This window comes from Festucalex cinctus, chromosome 16 (assembly GCF_051991245.1).
Source record: "Festucalex cinctus isolate MCC-2025b chromosome 16, RoL_Fcin_1.0, whole genome shotgun sequence".
Taxonomy (NCBI): domain Eukaryota; kingdom Metazoa; phylum Chordata; class Actinopteri; order Syngnathiformes; family Syngnathidae; genus Festucalex; species Festucalex cinctus.
The window spans coordinates 11,109,645-11,128,240 of NC_135426.1; the positions used below are offsets into that span (position 1 = coordinate 11,109,645).

Consider the following 18,596-nt stretch of genomic DNA (forward strand, 5'->3'; position numbering starts at 1 on the left):
AGAGGGGAGGAAGCACGGAAAACCAGGGTAACAAGACAAATTTGATGTTAGCCCGGCAGGTTAGCGATGCCGTCCAGTCAGATGATCGCTTCATTTTGTCGGATAGTGAATGCCTCTGTATTCCACTGATGAAGCGTTACAGAAAAAAAACAGTTGGAAATGGTGACTACTACTGGGAAGGTATAAAGGAACGTCACTTCAAATTGCTGCTTGTAAAGTCAGGCAAATCCATCTAGAGCGATGTCAGAAAATCGCACAAAAATGAACCAGGATGTAAATAAAGGACAGCTGACAGTCTAATTTGGATCACAAATTATCCAAACATTAGCACGTATCACGGTCTTCATCCATGTTTTGCTTGAGTACTGTCACATTCTGATGTCAGGCCTTAAAAGCTTCCAGCAACTATGTCTTACAAATGCAACATTAGTGTCTGGTTTGAATTAAACACATAACTAGCAAGAAGCCTCTACCCATCTTATATTCCATTTCCCATTAGAAGTAGGTCAGCCCCCTTCCATCTTCCGTTCTTTCCCGTTTGCTGGCAGCACTCCCCACACTGAATAATCCCTCAACAGAAATGCCCCGCTATTTAAATGCAGCTTCAGAAGCTGTGATTCCACTTCAAGCTACTGTAAGTTCTCCACTCCACTTTGTGGCTTCCTTCTCTGTTCCTCATGCCATTGTTCTCTGCATATTTATGAACGCCGCAGCACCCAAAAATTACATTTCATGATGGCACTCGGAACTTGCATATAAGGCACTTTTTGGCTAATGCTCATATTAACGGTGCTGGCTGGCAATCATTCTGAAGGAGGCCTTTGACAAGACCGATGGCTTCTGAGCATAATCATTTGGTTGTGGGATCCATGAAATCAATCATCAAGCATATTTATGTGAGAGACAATGTACTGTATGTGTGTCTTGGGCATCCTCAGGGTCAGTGCGGCAAAAGCCTTGTTTTGAAAGGCGCGTGAAAATGCTACTTTTAATGACTCACGATGGCTGTTATCCTGTTGTCATGTTCCTGATCTCAAAGCATGCTGGTTTTAAAGATCCATGTACATCTGTCTTATTTTGCCATGGGTGAACTAAATAAATAAACTTTACATTGAACAAGAGGTGGGAGTGGGTCTTTTACACTCCACTTCTAGCCATCAAAGACATTCAGTCGCGGAAACGCTTGGATGCATGCCGATGCCTCAGCCAATTACACTCAGATCAACCTTTGATCATCCATAAGCCAAACTTCATCAATACACGTGCTGAATCACACATGATTTTTTTTCTGACTGAAACAACCCAAAAAAGGAGAAGCGAAGGTAGCAAAAGTAGCTTGCTGATCTTGAAAGTGCAACTTTTCAAGAGAGGGGGTTTACTCTGTTAAGTTCCCGACTTGACATACTATATCATAATAGAAATTACCCTCCCATAAATATTATTAAATTAATAAATATTCATATTAAATTGATTAAAATAATAATGAATTAATATTAAATATTGGCTGCTGTCACAGCTTGATTGAAAAGATTTTAAGCTTTAAGCAAGTCATTAAAAAAAAAAAAAACATTGGGTAAACACACCGATGTCTTCAAATCTTATCTGATGACTGATTAACAGCAAAGTGTCCCTGTGGAGATATTATCGACCTGTCCTTCAATCGGCCATGTTGGCTTCCAACGGTGTTGCGTGGCATGTCAACAGCTTTCCCAAAGCTGTCGCCGTCTAAGTGGAGATATTGCTGACGGGCAGACAATTGGAGGGCAGGAACTGAATTTAAAAGTAAACATGGAATGCAACCTCTCCAGTATGGAAATAAATACATTACAGAAGAAGAAAAATAAATATGCTGCTCATTACAGATAGACCATTGTGTCATTGTCATTGTGTCTATATGTGAAATTTTACTCTTCAATCCCTCAGAGTTGTTACAATATTTCTAAATTCAAGTAAGTTAATTGAGAAATATACATTGAAGAAGATATACACTGGCATTGCCCCTTCCTTTCCCCATTTCCTCTCAAACCTTGGACATGTTTCTCCAGCCTTATTGCCCCTCCATCTCATTTTTGTCATTTTCCGTCTTTCTTTCTTATTTAATTAGTGCAGATATTGTGGCGTGGGTGGGGATTGTCAAAATGTGGATCATAAGAGCAGAGGTGAGCAGCGTGTTGTTATTGTCATCCGTCATTGTATAGCTTCTATACAGGCCTGTGCTGACAACCAGAGATTATCTGTCTTTGTTGCCACAGCCCTGCGAGCCCCGACGGCCATATGGCGAGAATATTAGATGAATGGCAAGGTATGACTTTTTGCAGGCTCGTACAAACATTACAATTGTCTCATCACAGCAGCAGAGTTCAAGTCAGTATTAAAGTGATATGAACTGTGTCAAGCTAATTCATTACCTTTGTCACTGATTCTGTTCGTAACCTTTATGGACAGAATTTCTCGGCGCAGCCGAGGCGTTGAGGGGGTTCGGTTTGATGGCCTCAGCATTGCATCTCTGGTTTTTGCAGATGATACGGTGCTGTTGGCTTCTTCAAGCCGCAATCTCCAACTCTCACTGCAGCTATTTGCAGCCGAGTGTCAACAGTTGGGATAAAAATCAACAACTCCTAATCCGAGACCAGTGTCCTCAGTCAGAAAAGAGTGGAGTGCCCCCTCTGGGTTTGGGGTGAGAAGCTCGGTCATCATGAGGGGCTCAGAGTAGAGAAGCTGCTCCTCTACAGTGAGAGGAGCCAGTTGAGGTGGCTCAGGCATCTGATTCGGATGCCTCCTGGACTCCTCCCTGAAAGGTGTTCTTGGCATGTCACACTAGCGGGAGGCTCTGGGGATGACCAAGGACACACTGGAGAGATTATGTTTCTTGGCTGGCCTGGGAACGCCTTGGGATCCCGCCGGAGGAGCTAGATGAAGTGGATGGATGGATGAAGTGGATGGATGAAGTGGATGGATGGATGGATGGATGGAACCCAATCTGTACTGTACATATAAAGGTCTGTTCAGTCTTTCAGTCTTTTAAAGTGTTTTTGACGTCTGTAGACATCACCTTGGCAACACGTGCTATATGTAAACCCACTTCCCACCCACACACATACTGTACATACACGCACCTAAAAAAACAAAAAAAAAACATCACCATATTTCAACTCCTTTATCAAATTATCTTAATGGTTGCAAAGAAAAAAGAAGAAAAACTGAAGCTTTAAGGGCTTCATTATCTTGACATGGACCCACTGTAGCACCTCTGACAAGTCTAGGCATGTCCTGTGACATAAGTTAGCCTTCTTGATTGTGGTTGGTGTGTCTACACAGAACAAACAGTGCTTGCCGCTGTGAGTTGAAGGGCATGTTTTGCAACTGCATAAAATGCTAATTTAGTTTGAGCCTCTTCCCTCTAAATGGATTGGGAAGATTTATACTGAAGGTGATGATGGTAATTTTATTAAACACTGTACTGTGACTTAGTGAGCCTGGCTAAACTCTACATATAAAGCAGGGCTGTTTATTTACACAACTGCAGATGGAGCGGACGCATCATTAGGCAGACTGGGGCATCTATTTGGACAAAAGCCTTTTTGGAGGAATACTGTAACATTAAACAACGTGAAGTGCGAATGGAATTTAAAAGGTAAATACAGCTACTGCCCTTTTTTGGTCCTGATGGCAAAAAAAGTATATCTATTTGAGGAGGTGTTTGTCTTTAGTTAGATGGCACACAAGTCCACCACTTGAGGATAATTATGGGTGTATTCAGACCTGCACAGTTTGGTCCGCTTTAATACGGACCAGAGTTAGTTTCCCACTCTGATCCAGACCATTTTTGCAGGTCTGAATACACACAAACGAATCCTGGTCCAAACAAGTAGACCTAGACCCACTTTTTATGGTGGTCTCGGTTCGCTTCCAAACGCACTCAAGTGCGGTTCCAAAATTAGAAACAGTGTCGCGGAACCTCTGTTGAATGAGCTTCCATTGACGCCCGCAAATATCTTGCATCTAATAACACTGAAAATATGCAGAGCACTAATGTAGCACGTCGGAATGTCATGTTGTCCTCTATTTCCTGGTTTTGTTATGCGTTCAGCCCTCGTCATTTTTGTCCAATGGGAGCACAGACTGTCACGCGAGTCGACGTGATTGCTCAATATAGTCCACTTGCAAACAGCATAGTGTGAATATGAACCGCAACAAATGAAAAAAAGAAAGTCCGCTTTTGGTCCGGACCAAACAAGCGGACTAAAGGACTTTTATAAGTAAGTATAAGTATATAGGGGTAACCCGAGCACTTACCACTCTGGAAGGGACTACTCTATGAGGGTGAATGTGTCGCCCTCCTTCAGGTACTCTACAACTGCGGTTAGGATCTACTAAAATGTGCACTTTCTTGACAATGAAAACATTGCGTTAGAATTTAACAAACCTGTGCTGCCAAACAAGTTTTCTAGTTGTATGAGGCATTCTTCCTTTGTGACTCATACTATCCACAAAAGTACACACTACCAACTTTTTAACAACTTTCCACAGTGGTCAAGGCACCACATGGATAAGCCACGCAAGTACTGTAGAGTGTTTATTTGTGCTGATGTGTACATTGGGCACATAACACTTGCTCAGCTCTGTCTTATGTTATGAGCAGCAGCCAGACTGCCTGATTTGATCCCCCAGCTGTTTTGAGGGCTGCTTGGAGCATGCGTCATATACTGGAGAGAGCGCCGTCACTGACTCGCACGTTCCAGAACTCTCTGGATCTTTCTCTCCAAGAGGGTGGAGCTAGCAATGTGATGTTCAAAGGTGGCATTGTGACTGAGGCCTTTTATATATATGAAAAAAAAAGCCTCCATTTTATCTGCATAAAAGATAAGATCAGCGTTCACAGCCTGTCGGTCTTTGACGTTCTTTTCTTTGATGTTCTTATATGGACCTATTTGGCAGGCAGACCGAATTCCAGGGAACACAAGACAGCAAAATGATCTCACAGTGCACAGACCTCCATATAATCATCAAATCCAAGGGAACAAAACCTTTAGCCCTGTGTACATGTAGTACATATTGTCCAAATTGGATAAACACCCTTAAAGATATACCCTACAATATATTTCATTTAGACTTACCTTTTGCATTCATGTATTTATTTATTTTTATTTTTTGCACATTCAGGCTTTTATTTTATTTATGTATTTATTTATTTACAAATTATTTTATTTTGAAATGATATTTTTGTTTGTACTTTTTTTTTGTCACAAACCTTCCACACTGCTGTATGGTAAATGTATAAAAACGCTATATAAATAAAGATGACTTGACTTGACAAATCAAAAAATGCCTTTTATTTTACTCTAACTTTCATAGATTTACAGACTCTTTTTATTTTATTTGGGGTTAATTGCATAACACCAAACAACATATAAGAAAGCCTCAATTAATTTGTCATTAATTCAGGCTGATAACTAACTCATTGTGGTGTGTGAAAAGTTAAAACCATCACTGAAGCCACTGCAATAGTGTTAAAGATTAAGAGACGTTTCAATCTTTTGCTATTCAACTTGACATCTACCGGTAATTGAAAATTTATTTTTCCTCCATTTTTAATCTGAGGAATTGTTAAGAACATATTGATAACAAAAGATGAAAGTGGGCAGTAATCAAACTGCAGATACTCAGACTGTCCCTTTTGCTGTGTCCATTTCAGCATGGATGAAAACAAGCACAAGTGAGTTAAACATTCACTCAAGGCAGTGCGTATCATGTCACATTCATCTCGACGCCGACATTGCCGTCCACTTTATGGTGATGTGCCAAGTGGCTGTCCCAGATAAAAGTGGGAGAAGCACACCATATAATATTAAAAAGAAATCTTACATATTTATATATCAGTGTGTGTGTGGTGGGCGACTAATGACTGAGTGATGGGACACTGAAACCTTGCCCTTCCACTGGGGGGAGTTGAAAGCCTGACTGGGAATGTGCACAGTGGTAAACTGTGACTGAATTACAAACGAAAGGACTGAATACCAGGGGTCTCAAACTCAACTTATGTGGGTGCCACAACAATTATTGGGGAAAAAAAATGTTCAAGGTTCAAGTATTCGAAAAAGTCCAGTACAACTAATCCCTATCACAGGTTTGTGTGGTGGAGTGAGTGGTGGTGGACCTAAACGGAGCAAAGCACGGGACTTCCACTGGGTGTCACTTCAGAATTATGTTAGGCCAAATGCTATCATGAGCATGAGCTATGATAGCCCATCATCCTACAGACTGCAAATATCCCTCAGACCTTAAGTTTGAGATCCATGCTGTATACTGACATTATTTTGCAGCCAACAGTGCAAGCACATTTCAAACTAGAAATGCACAGTTGTCCTAACACAAATTGTGGCCCATGTCTCCAGTGCAGTTACCAACATACAACAATGTGTACAAATGATAAATCCATACAATATTGCCAGTCAAGACTTACCGCAGCAAGCTAAACTGAACTGTAACACTAGGTGGAGAGCAGAGCAGAGACCTTGGGTCTTGATCAACAAAAACATTAGCAGTTTCCTATCTCAGTTCTTTTGGAAACTGCGTTTCATCTACGCGTATTGGGAATGTTGACAATCAGCCATTTAGACTGGGCTTGGCATGATGCCTCACCGGCTCAAATGTCGCCAAATATATACAAACATAGATGGAAGGTTACCTACACAGGGACCACATACTACACTTCCAAGTTATGAATCAAGCAATAAAAACTGAAGGGGTCAAAGGGGAAGACACAGTAATATTTGTGGATGACAAGTGAATCCACGGTTGGAAAATTATTTCCCTATTTAAGTCACTCACTAGTGAACTCGCGGCTTGGCTGAGGTCACTTGTATTTTCAGGACAGACATTTCCCTTGGATGTTCTTTGCTCAAATTGCGTGGTGGTTTTGAGGACACGTGACGGTTGCTACTTTTCATTGCATTCCTGATTTTAGGTGATAATTGGTGTGTTTAATTACAATTAGTGATGTTTTTAAATGACCACATAATGTTTACGACAGACGGAAACCGATGTGGTGGTAAGCAGTGCTAGTGAGTATTTTATCAAATTTACACAAAGATGATCTTACAGAATTTCAGGAGTGTGCACTATGTTTACATTTGCTGTCGGTTTGTTTAGTCTCATATCTGAATGGGCACGTTAGCTCAGCCTTTGTGTGGCCCTCAGCTGTGTCTGAGCATGCAAATATAAACCTCCACACGGCTAGTGTTTGAAGAAAAAAAGTGAGCCCACACTTGCCTGCAGCAGCCAGGCCTCGTTTCCCCCTCCTGTGTCATCATTCAGCAGCCAACATTCTTTCCCTTTTGGTTGTTCACGTGCGGTTTGGAATTAAAAGCCTCCATTCATGAGTTCATTGAACCCATAAGACATGATGCCCCACCCTGTGCAGTACCCACCTTGGTGCTTCACTTTTTGCCCGAAGACCAAAAATGAAAGTGGAACGTTCGGTGCTTTCCAAGTTTTAAAATTATTCCCACTGATGATTTCTGTTCTGTTTATCAAATTATATATCCACTACGAAAGACTTCCAAAGTTGTGTTTGCAAGTCTCATTTCATTAACTATGTTAAATTGTGTAGGAGTTAGATGTAAACATTATCATATGGTAGTGAGTGTACTTTGTTTATATCAAAAAAAGGTTTTCCAGGTGTACGTGGAAAATATCCGAAGTTCCACATAACATTAAAATGGAACTGCGCTGTTGAGCATGGAGGAGTAAGACGTGTTTTAGAAGCTCTGATAACTTTGACTTTATTTGAACACTAAACGAATGTAAATCCGTGAGAAGAATTAGTGGAACAACGTCTGAAGATACACACATAAGGAATATAACTCCAGCGGGAAGTAAACGATGTCTAAAAAAGTGAAACTACGGAGAAACGAACAAACCAGATGCAGGCCCCGATCTATCCTCGGACGCAAGTGATGGAGCTGTCCCGGAAGAGCGTTTGTGTCTGTGTGTTCTTGTTTTTAAGTCAACCTGTTTTTTGTTTGATTTATTTTATTATTATATGTTTGGGTAAGTGCTGTTTTTGTTTAATGTAAGTTGTATATTGAATGTAGCACTGTACACATTCTAAAATACCAATAAAAATACATGGGGAAAAAAATGGAATTGTACGTCAAAAAGTTAGAAAGTAGGGCTTGTTATTTTAGTACCCTTGGAAAAAAAATTGACTATGAAAACAATACTTGGAAAATAGAGGACTTTTCTGGGCAGAATGTCAGGGCAGCATGAAACATCACAGCAATGTTAAATTCCTTATGATCCGTCAGTGGTTTGAGGAAAATCCCAATGGGTTTTCCAGGTGCACGTGGAACCTATACAGAGTTCCAAAGAACATAAAAATAGAACTACATGAAAGAAAATGTTTACAACTATGTATTATGGAAACAATTGCACCCTTGTGAAAACAATGCAAAAAAATGCTTTTAATATTTTTTTCCACAAATGTGCTTTTAATTTATTTATTTATTTATTTGTTTATTTTAACATATGATTGACCAATTGAAAGCATTGAAAATCGCTTGCGCTTTTGGATGATGCAATGTTAATGGTTGAACAACCGTCATTTTTTGGATCTCCTGAAAAGTGATACCAGCCATATAAAATTTCTGTGTGGTACATAACCTTACTCTGCAAGATGAATTCTCGCGGTATTTGTGAGTTCGCAAACTCCAGAGAATACATCTTGTACCGAGCCCGTGAATTTCCACCGACCAGAGCCACTGGTGGTTCAGAACAATCACAGAGGGACATTGTGTTTGGAGTGTGATATGCAGCTGTGATGAAACCAGGAAGCCAGTGCCGATGCCGGGGCAAACAAACAAACAAACAAACAAACAAACCTCACTTGGACGAATGGATGCTGCAATTATTTCTGTTCTTGCATAATTACTCACTGTTTTCTTGTTGAATGTTAAACAGCAAGAGGCGCTTTGTGTATTTTTAGCTGGTAAATATGTCCATGACAAGATTATTTGTCAAAATGTTAAGCTTCTTGGCGGAATATGGGGGTAGTATGAAAAAAGCAGCAATGTTAAATTCCTCATTCTCTGTCAAGGTTTTGACTAAAGTCTGTGATCAGTATGTACAGTTATAGTGACAATCTTCATCACATACAAAAACACGGTAATACTACAAAAAACTACAAACTTGATGTAAAATTTCTGGGTGGAATATACTGTAGCTGTAGCGTGAAACAGTAAAAGCCATGTTAAATGACTTATGATCCATCAAAGGTTTGATATTAAGTGAATTTTCCAGGTGTGCATACTCTCCAAAACTCTCCGGCGAAACTACGACTGTGGGCATGTTGTTGTGCGTGGGAGTGCGCACATGTGTGAACTTGCAGTGAGGTGAAAACTAGTGTCATCACTAACAACACAGTTAGTGAGTGACTGAGTGAATCATTGCGTTGGACGAGTGTTATGCCATCTCTTATCACATTTATAACTACTTATATTGTGTTTAGATAAAAGATGCAAAAATATGATATGTAGATAATATGCTATTATGCTACAAACTACATGTGCACATTTTGTACACTTTCAAGACACGAGACTTTCAGGACATGAGGGCCGTGTCAGTGGGTGCTCCAATTGATTGCACGATGATTGCAGAGAGCACTCAGCGGGTCACCATGACTGTTTGCAGCAAACAAGGCGGAGCTTCTGGTTGTACTTTTCCACTGATTTTACACATTTGCCTGACGACACGGTTCTCATGCGAAATGGACCGTTTTAGTTGGCCCCTCGCCAGTCTTGAGTCTCAAAACCCTTCTGGTGATTTAATTTACATAAGACAAATATTAGCATCCACTCTTCCTGTTTTTGTCTCACTTGACTGGCCTGACCTGAAAAATATGGTTCTAAAACGGTGTCCTTGTTAGATAAAACCAGCCACAAACTTAGGTGATGAATACCACTAAGAGTTTGATTGTGACATAATTGCAAAACAGCAGCATGGAATTCTAGATTAGCCAAGAAAACTATAGAAAACTGACATGGTAAAACTCTCTGTATGAATACTCATGTAATCGGCTATCAAGAGATACAAACTGTTTACAATCAATATGCCTCACCATTTCTACAGCCGTACTTCAGATATACCGCTACACTGGCCATCGCAATGTACAGTAATCTTCTAAAAAGTAATATAAGGAATAGTTATGTCCGTAGCTTTTACATTTCTCTCTATGTTATAGGTAATGCTTATTGAAACATTGGGACCATTGACACTGAAAAAATGCATACTATATAGGAGTAGCAGTAGCAGGACTGTAGACTTTGTCATTTGGTTAAGACAAGACATTATATTGTTTTTCCGATTCACAATCAAAAGTAGCTAGCTAATTTTTTCATTTGTCAGATAACTTTTACCAGTAACAAAAACTGCCTTAAAGTTACAAATATTTTTAGAATGAGGATATATACTGTATACAATTCTACAAAACATCCTACTCAGTGGAATCTTCTGGACACATTTAAAGCCAAGCACCTGTGAGATGACTTGTCATTAAAGTTAGAATATGTCAATTTCTTTTTCCACTTTGATGACAGTTAAGAATGGTAAATCATTGTAGTTATTAAGACTGTTATGATGATGACGACAGTTTGGCCTAGTAACACATTGTTTTCAATGGGACACTTTTTTCAAACCCAAACAAATTCAACAGATTGTTTTCAATGGGGCACTTTCTTCAAACCCAAACAAATTTAGAGACCAACCCATTTTTGAGGCTCTTTTAAGGAAAATGACTGTACGGAAGGAAAACAAAGACCGCTGGCACTATTCACCGACAGTTCCAATAAACGACGGCCTCCAAACGCAGCACGTCTTCATGCTATGTGGTTGTGTTTATTTCCAGAGCGGGTGACGTGCGAGCAACACTCCTCCTATATGTGGCTCGTCAGATGCTGGTGGAGGCTGCCATTGGTGAACTGTTGTTGCTGTAGCAGCTTGTGTTGTCGCCTCTAGGAGGGAGCGAGAGGGGGTGGAGAGAAAGGGGGAGGCGGTATAAAACCTCTCTACTCCATTAAGATCTTCACTTTGGAAGAGGGCAGTGCAAAGGGAGGACTGGTAAACACACGAAAGGATCCCATCTAAAGATCCAACTCATCGTTTGGTGTGGTATTTACCAACAACAGGCTTCTGTCGGTCTGTGTCAGTGGATCATTGCGAGGAAAGCAAGCCGTCTATCGCGTCACACTGAACCCTAAATGAGCAGAGGCAACACCACACTTGGGTCTGGGCTCAAAGTGGAGAAAAAGACACACCAACGAGCGCGCAGTGACCAGAAAAAAGCGCACAAGGCCGTGGCCGTTGCCTTCCTCAATGCATACCCTTTGTGCCCGGGGAACCATGAAACCAGAGATCAACGCCGCCGTGGGATTTTTGTCGAGATTTCTGCGGGTAAAAGGACATGTAAATGATCGGCAAGTCCAAACGTTCAGCCAGAGTCTACAGGACATTTTGTCAGGTGAGAAAAAACCCTTCTTTGTTTTAGATTCCATTCAACAAAACACGCAACGTGTAGAGGCCTCTAACGAAATGCGACTTTTATTTTCATTCGACACTCAAATGGGCTCCAGATTTGGTTCGCAGTCGGCCCGTGAGGGAGTCAGAAGAAGCCTTCTTTGTTCTCGCTGAGTCCCACTATGAGTGCCACCAGGGAGCACAGCTTTGCGCACGAAGGAGGTGACAAATGAGGATCTGGGAATGGCTGACCGAATTGCACAATTTGACGATTTAATTCGCGCAACCGAATATTTTGCTGTCAAGAACCCATACGGAGAGCTTAAGTGAGCCACTTTGTTCGGAAAGAAGTGAGGGAGGGGGTGGGGGCTGACAAGGAAGTGCGCCTAGCTCGACAACAACTGTTAGACGCTACACAATTACGTAATGTAAAGTCATTTATAATTAAACAATTAACTCCTCAGAATAAACCCATGTAATTATAGGTAATGTTTAATAGCTATGGGTACTAATGAAATTACTCTTCTATACATCCCAATATTAAGCATGCCGTGTCCTAAAATCAATATACAGTATTTTGATAATTCAGTGTGTTCTATCATTTAACATGGCAAAATATTTTATCTAAGATTTATTCACTGTTTATGATGTCATCTTGCACATGTTTATCCATCAATATAAGCAGAATTAGAGTAATGAGTCCTACTTTAGAGTATTAAAGTCTCTTTTCCCCTGACCCTGCTGTAAATCTGCCATACATCTGCTTCAGTCCACGTATGGAACAGCAGATGACGACCTACATTCCCACCGTAAGGGCCCCCGCCTATCCAGCAGTAAAAATTGAGACAGGATGCCTTAACTCCTTCCAAACAGGCAGAAGCAACAATGTGTAGTACTTAGCATTATCTGTGTGTGTGACTGTTTAAGAGCAAAGAAGATCACAGTGTTTGATCTTTGTCTTCATAGATGACGTATAAATGAGGTATTAGTCATGTTTTGTTGGCGGAAAAAACAACAGGGGCTTGGCTTGTAAACACAAAAGTTTCTGCAAAATGGATCCTGTCGCGGCGGGGGAGGAGGGTGTTTTGGTGGAACCTATAGGAGGACATTAAAGACAGGGGCGGAGACGCGACGTCATCGGCAAGGGAAGGGGGGTGAACTGAAAATAGATTCAACATGTACGGGAATTGAGAATTGTTTTTTAAACTGTATTTATAGAGAACTTTAAAGACAACAATAGCTGTATACAAAGCATTGTAACTAAAGTAAAGATCAGACATATAAAATCCAAAACAGTTCAAATAATGAATTAATAACAAAGACAGTAACAAAATAAAACACTAAAACAATGCCGAGTCTCATGCTGAGTCGAAAGCCAAAGAATAAAAATGTGTTTTTAGAGGCTTGCCTGACATTTAGCAGGAGGTCATCCCAAAGAGAGAGATTGGCAACGGAAAAAGCTTGATCCCCTCGGAGCCTGCTATATATACACAACTTAATATAAAAAAAAATGGTTCTCTTTTCTGTGTTATGTGAACAGGGACAATTACATTATCAACTTTTGCTACACTAGACAGGCCCAAACAAAATCATCTAAAGCACTTCTGGTGTGAATATATACACATCTTTTTGTTAAACTCTTCAGGATAACAACGTCGTCCGCCTTCCGCTTCCCACCTCCCCTCATCATGTCCTGGTTTTTAAGAATAGGCTACGGCAAAATGACCCCGATCCCGGCTACTACAAGGGGATTGGAGGTGGATGCCTTTTGTGGCTTGGCCCGACAGATCCGCCAGCGCTTTTCCATTAGTTTGTACAGGCTCCAGTGAGGCAGGGGGCAGGGTGTGTGCGTGTGTGCGTGTGTGTGTGTGTGTGTGTGTGTGGGGGGGGGGGGGGGGGGTATCCCTGTTGTTGAATGCAGGTGCTCTGTACACTAGCCCACTTTGGTTCTTTGGTTGGAATGGTGTCTGCATCAAGGGGAATTCAATGTGGATGAGACAGGAGAGGCATTTTGTGTTGCTCAATAAATGAGAAGCCCCAAACCAAGGAGGCCTGAATGTGTCCAGCTCTCATTGCCGCAGAGAAGTGTAAGGTTGTGTATTTTTGTCCCCTACACAACCAAGCGACAGTCAACACTTTCAGTCAAAGCCCAACGGGAAATGAAAGTGATGGCGTCACTCCTTACTCTGGAAAAACTTCCACAAAAACAGGATCCTGTCCCTTTAAGAGGGGGCGGAGCCACGCCTCCCAGATGGCTGGCTGAGACTTGGAGTTTCAGTGTTTTTGTTCAACCAGTCATGGGAGACTTTGTGACACTGACGGCAGCCGGGGGAGGGATTGTGCAATTCAATGAGTCTCTTTTTGTCACGTACGCACAGGGTGCGGATAGCCGCCTGTTTTATGGCTGCTTATCAGGACCATAACAGGTGGTGCTGTTTTTCTTCGCTTGCCTGTGCTACTGTGCCCTAACAATAACTGCACTTAGCCAGATCCAGACTGAATATTCACAAAAAGAACCAACTACCAGAGACAGACTATCAAGCTAGCTACTGTGAAGCTATCAAGCAAGATTCAATCTCATCAATTATTTGAACTGTATATCAAAAGCATATGACTTTATGAAAACACTAGCTCCCAAAGCACTAGTATGATACAACCAGACTTATTGAATTAATGCCAACTTGTCACATCATGTGAAACTCAATCCATTCTGTGCCGTACCAAACATTACTCATCTTGTTTATCTTTTATAAGATTTTCAGCAGCACCCCATTAAGTTACCGAAACTCAGTGTCTGAATTACAGCAAACCAAAACCTCACAGCTCATTTCAACATCCAGTATCCTCCTCTTCTTTGTGTTCCGGCAGAACAATACAAGCACCACTGGTTCCCAGACAGGCCCTGCAAAGGTTCAGGGTACCGCTGCATCCGTATCAACCACAAGATGGACCCTCTGGTGGGGCAGGCGGGCCAGCGCATCGGCCTGACAATCCAGCAACTCTACCTGCTGCTGCCCAGCGAGCTGACGCTCTGGGTGGACCCCTTTGAGGTATCCTACCGTATTGGTGAGGATGGCTCAATCTGCGTCCTGTACGAATCGCAGCCTGTGCCAGCAGCCATGCCAGGAACGGTGGTCGGCAGCTCGCCGTCGGGGAGCGGCGGCTCGGGGAGCCCTATGATGGACAGTCACATCAGCTGCAAGGAGGAACTGATGGTGCTGGGAAGAGCCAGTCCCTCCAAAGCCTACAACATGATGACTGTGTCCAGTTAAATGGTGCGCACTTTTGGCCGGGCTAATTAGTCGTTCAGGGTCACACCTTGGCCAGTCAAAATGAATTTGACTGGATCAGGGTGTGCCTTTTTAGAAGCTAAGAATATGAAACAAAATAGAGAAAGAGGAAAAAACAAAAGGAAAAACAGAGGATGTGCCCTATCATCCGATTGATGGAAACCTTGTAGGTTGGATATAACCCCCACAACCACCACCACCCGTTCTCCCTATTATCATCTATTCTGTTGTGTCATTGGATCAGCTGCATACTCCATTTATTTAGGAGAGTCCTTGTGGAGATAGAACTGTTGGGGCAGCTACACCACCCGCCCAAGACCCACACCCAACCCCCGACTGTCAACATGGTGATCAGCTTCATCCTTAAAGGAGCTGTCAGCATTGACTTTGCACTTTTCTTACTTGTGGTTACTATGGGTACATACTACACACACCACAGCAAAAACAAAAATGCCAAATTGTATGGAATTTATTCCTTAAACGATCCCCCTTGACATTCAAAGTTAGTGGTTGTTTAGTTGAGGAGGAAGTTAAGGTTAAGCCCATTGAGGTAAAGCAGCTCTAATGAAAGCATCTATTTTCTGCAAAATCCCCATTTGGACCACAGATCTTTACCTGCCAGCAACTGGAGCTAACGTCCTCGACTTTCCTCCTCAGTGACTCGACCTACTTCTGGCCTGTATTTAAGTGCAAGTGTTTGCGACACTTGTTACCTATGGATACCAACATGTTCGCTGCAATCCCACCAAGCACGTTATTTGTAGCTTTCTGGGGATGGCCAGCGGACATGTCACTTTCCCCTCAATTTAATGAATGTTGTTGAAATTCACAATCAATCTCCTGTGCTTGCCCCTATTTCCTTCGCCATATGATCTCCTGTTTCGCCAAATTTCCAAGTGTAGCAAGAGGGAGGGGCCAATTCTACCCAAATCTGTTTGAATTAACATTGAATGCACTTTGACATGAGATTGTATGGAATGTGTACTTAAAAAAAATAAAATAAATCGCCTGCATTCCATCCATTCGAATGTCAACTTTTACATCATTTATTTTCCGCCCCCTTTATCTGTTTTTGTTCATATTGTAGCTCATCGGTCAGAAGTGACGGCTGTCTGTCCATTGGGGAGTGTGAGACTGGATTTCAAAAGCATTTTTACACTGTATTTGTGAACATTTCAGAGCTTTTGATCGAAGATGGAGGTTATTTGTTGGTGGTAGGCGAGAAGCCATTCTCGTAGCACTGTTCATGAAGCTGATAGAGAGGTTTATTCCCAAAGGTCTAGACTAAGTGACAGGGGCATAGAGCACTGACTGTCAGATGTTCAGTTTTGACTTGAATTTTTAAAGCAACACCAGGCCTTGTCAGCCTTTTACTTCACTTGCATCAGTGATCTCCAAGGGCCCTTACTTTTTAAAAGGGAAGTCCTTTTATAAGCTTTGGAGGTGCATTTGCCTTACCTCTTCTCAGATTATGAGCCATTAGTGATTTTCAAGTGACCACCAGCCAATATGGTGGTCTCGACTGCCCTCACACACAGCCTGTCAGCTTCGCCCTTCCCCTTGTCCGAATTTGAGTGCCTCAAGTGCCACATATCACCCCCCCAGCTCAGACCTCCCTTTCAGACAAAAGCAACGCCAGCACTGCTAGCCTGACACCACCACCCTAACCACACTTGTGCAGGTAGACTTAATGTGACACATATCACCGTCCATCAACCCACAGTGGAGTAAGCGAAGGAATGCCGAGATGTGAGCGGTTGTTTGTTGTTATAGAGGAGCGAGGCGGGGCCAGGGCCGGACTCTTGTCCAGGGCAGCTAAAATCCCTCCGGACCTCCCCGCTCCAAACCTGTTCAGCATCCCTGCTCGGACACCTCCCGCCCTCCCTCACGGTGATGGCTAAATAAACCAGCGTGTGCATGCGCGCACATACATACGCACACGCTTTCCTTACTTACGCACACACACCACACATACGTGCACCCACACACACTCAAACGTGGAAGCGGTTGGAGAGGGGCTAGCGAGAAACTCTGAAGAAAGAAGATGAATACTTGAGGGTACAATAGCATGGTCTCATTTTCATCTCACTGGGCTGTGCTGCATTTAATTACTGAGTAGCAGCATTGTTTACATGCATATGAAAAGATGTGATGGCTGCACCCACATCCGGTTCTGGGGCTGTATCTGTCACAGCAGGCTGGGTGTTTTTAAGCTCTCCTAAGCCTGACAGGATCATGGGTAATCGAGCTATAGCCTTTGATGCACTGCACCCCCATTTGCCTCACTCTCTGCTGATCCGCACGTCAACACTGTCTGCGGCATTTAAAAAAAAAAAAAAAAAAGAAAAGAAGAAAAAAAAAAAAAGCACGATTTTATGTTGTTGTACTGAAGAGGATCTGGATTAGTTTCTTTCCACCACTGCCCCCTTCCTATACATGTCACATAATACTTAGTTGTATTTTCTGGTCACACTGGTAGATATTCCCCTCCTCGTCCTTTTAAATCTCTTTTTATCAATTTGAAGGCCCAAATTTTAAGCAAACAACCAAATCCCCTTTGATGCCTTCTCAACCGTTACCACCACCAACGAAAAATGGCTTGCGTCCTCAGTAGGAGTAACAATTTTAATGGCATCCATTCAGCTTGTGCTCACATAGCTTACAGAATTGTCATAGAATGCTTTGAGTTAAAAAAAAAAAAGAAAAAAAGTCAGAGGTAAAACAGCACATTAAATGCACTAAAATGTCAAAATGTTTTCTTCTGGAGACGTGAGGAGTCTCTCCTGGAATGTATTGCCAAACTCAGGCCTAGGACAGTCAACAAAAGACTTAAGAAAAGCTTGTTAATTGTGTTAAGACGTGATACAGAAAGGGAACAGCTGTTTTTTGTTTGTTTTGTTGTCTCTGTTGTCATCAACTAGTTGAATTATTGCCACTTTCGCATTTGGGGTGTTTTACATACTGTAGAATGTATCGTAACTGTACAAGCAATGGTAGAGTACATTACATTACACATGGGAAGTGCCAATAATTGCGAAAAGTTTTTTTTCTCCCTCTGGATGTGTTCCTTTTTGTAAGTCATCTTTTAACATAGGTAACGCTTTTTGTAAGTGCAGCCATTTTTGAAGAATGTGTTGTCAAGGACCAAAGTTGTTTTGGTTTAAAAAAAAATTTGTTTCCACAATCTGTAATCGTAGACGTATCCTTGGTTTTGTTAATTTTCTTTTCTTTTTTCCTTTTTACTATTTACATATAAAAGCAGAAAATAGAAAAAAATCTGAGCTTATCCAAGAAGAAAAAGCTTGTGATCTCATGTCATCGTTATAGTGTTCATTTTTTTTTCTTTCCTTGGGTATATTGCGATGAACTGCTGTAAATTTGTACAGTTCATGTAAATTGATTGTGCGGAAGTTGTACAGATTTCTATATTTTGGAAGAATTTTTTTTTGTTCTCTGTAATAAAAGATTTCCTATCTTGGCATCATATATCCATGTGAGCTGTCATTATTATTTGCCTGTTTTGGGGCATCATTTAATGCTCTTTACATTATTTTTGGAACTGGGACTGAGATATCATATAAGCATTCCTTTTGTCTTAATAATGAGTTTCCTCGCCTTTGACTTTTTATGTTTACCCCAAATATATTACCCTACCTAAAATAGTGTACCAATTAGAATTATTAACACAAACATTGCTATGGTTCTTTTGTTCTTTGAAATGTTGCTCAAGCTATTTTCTGCTTTTCCAGGGGTAAAAAAAAAAATGCTTACTAGCCTCCGTCCAGGGACAGTACG

The 18,596-nt window shown here is 41.6% G+C and overlaps 1 protein-coding gene across 1 annotated transcript; it reads left to right on the forward strand.

Moving 5' to 3' along the window:
- The first annotated feature begins 11,067 nt into the window (after positions 1-11,067).
- Positions 11,068-18,287, forward strand: btg1 (B-cell translocation gene 1, anti-proliferative). Its single transcript, XM_077499685.1, has 2 exons — positions 11,068-11,515; positions 14,380-18,287. The coding sequence occupies exons 1-2, from the start codon at positions 11,371-11,373 to the stop codon at positions 14,781-14,783; spliced, it is 549 nt and encodes a 182-aa protein (XP_077355811.1). The 5' UTR covers positions 11,068-11,370; the 3' UTR covers positions 14,784-18,287.
- Positions 18,288-18,596: the final 309 nt, after the last annotated feature.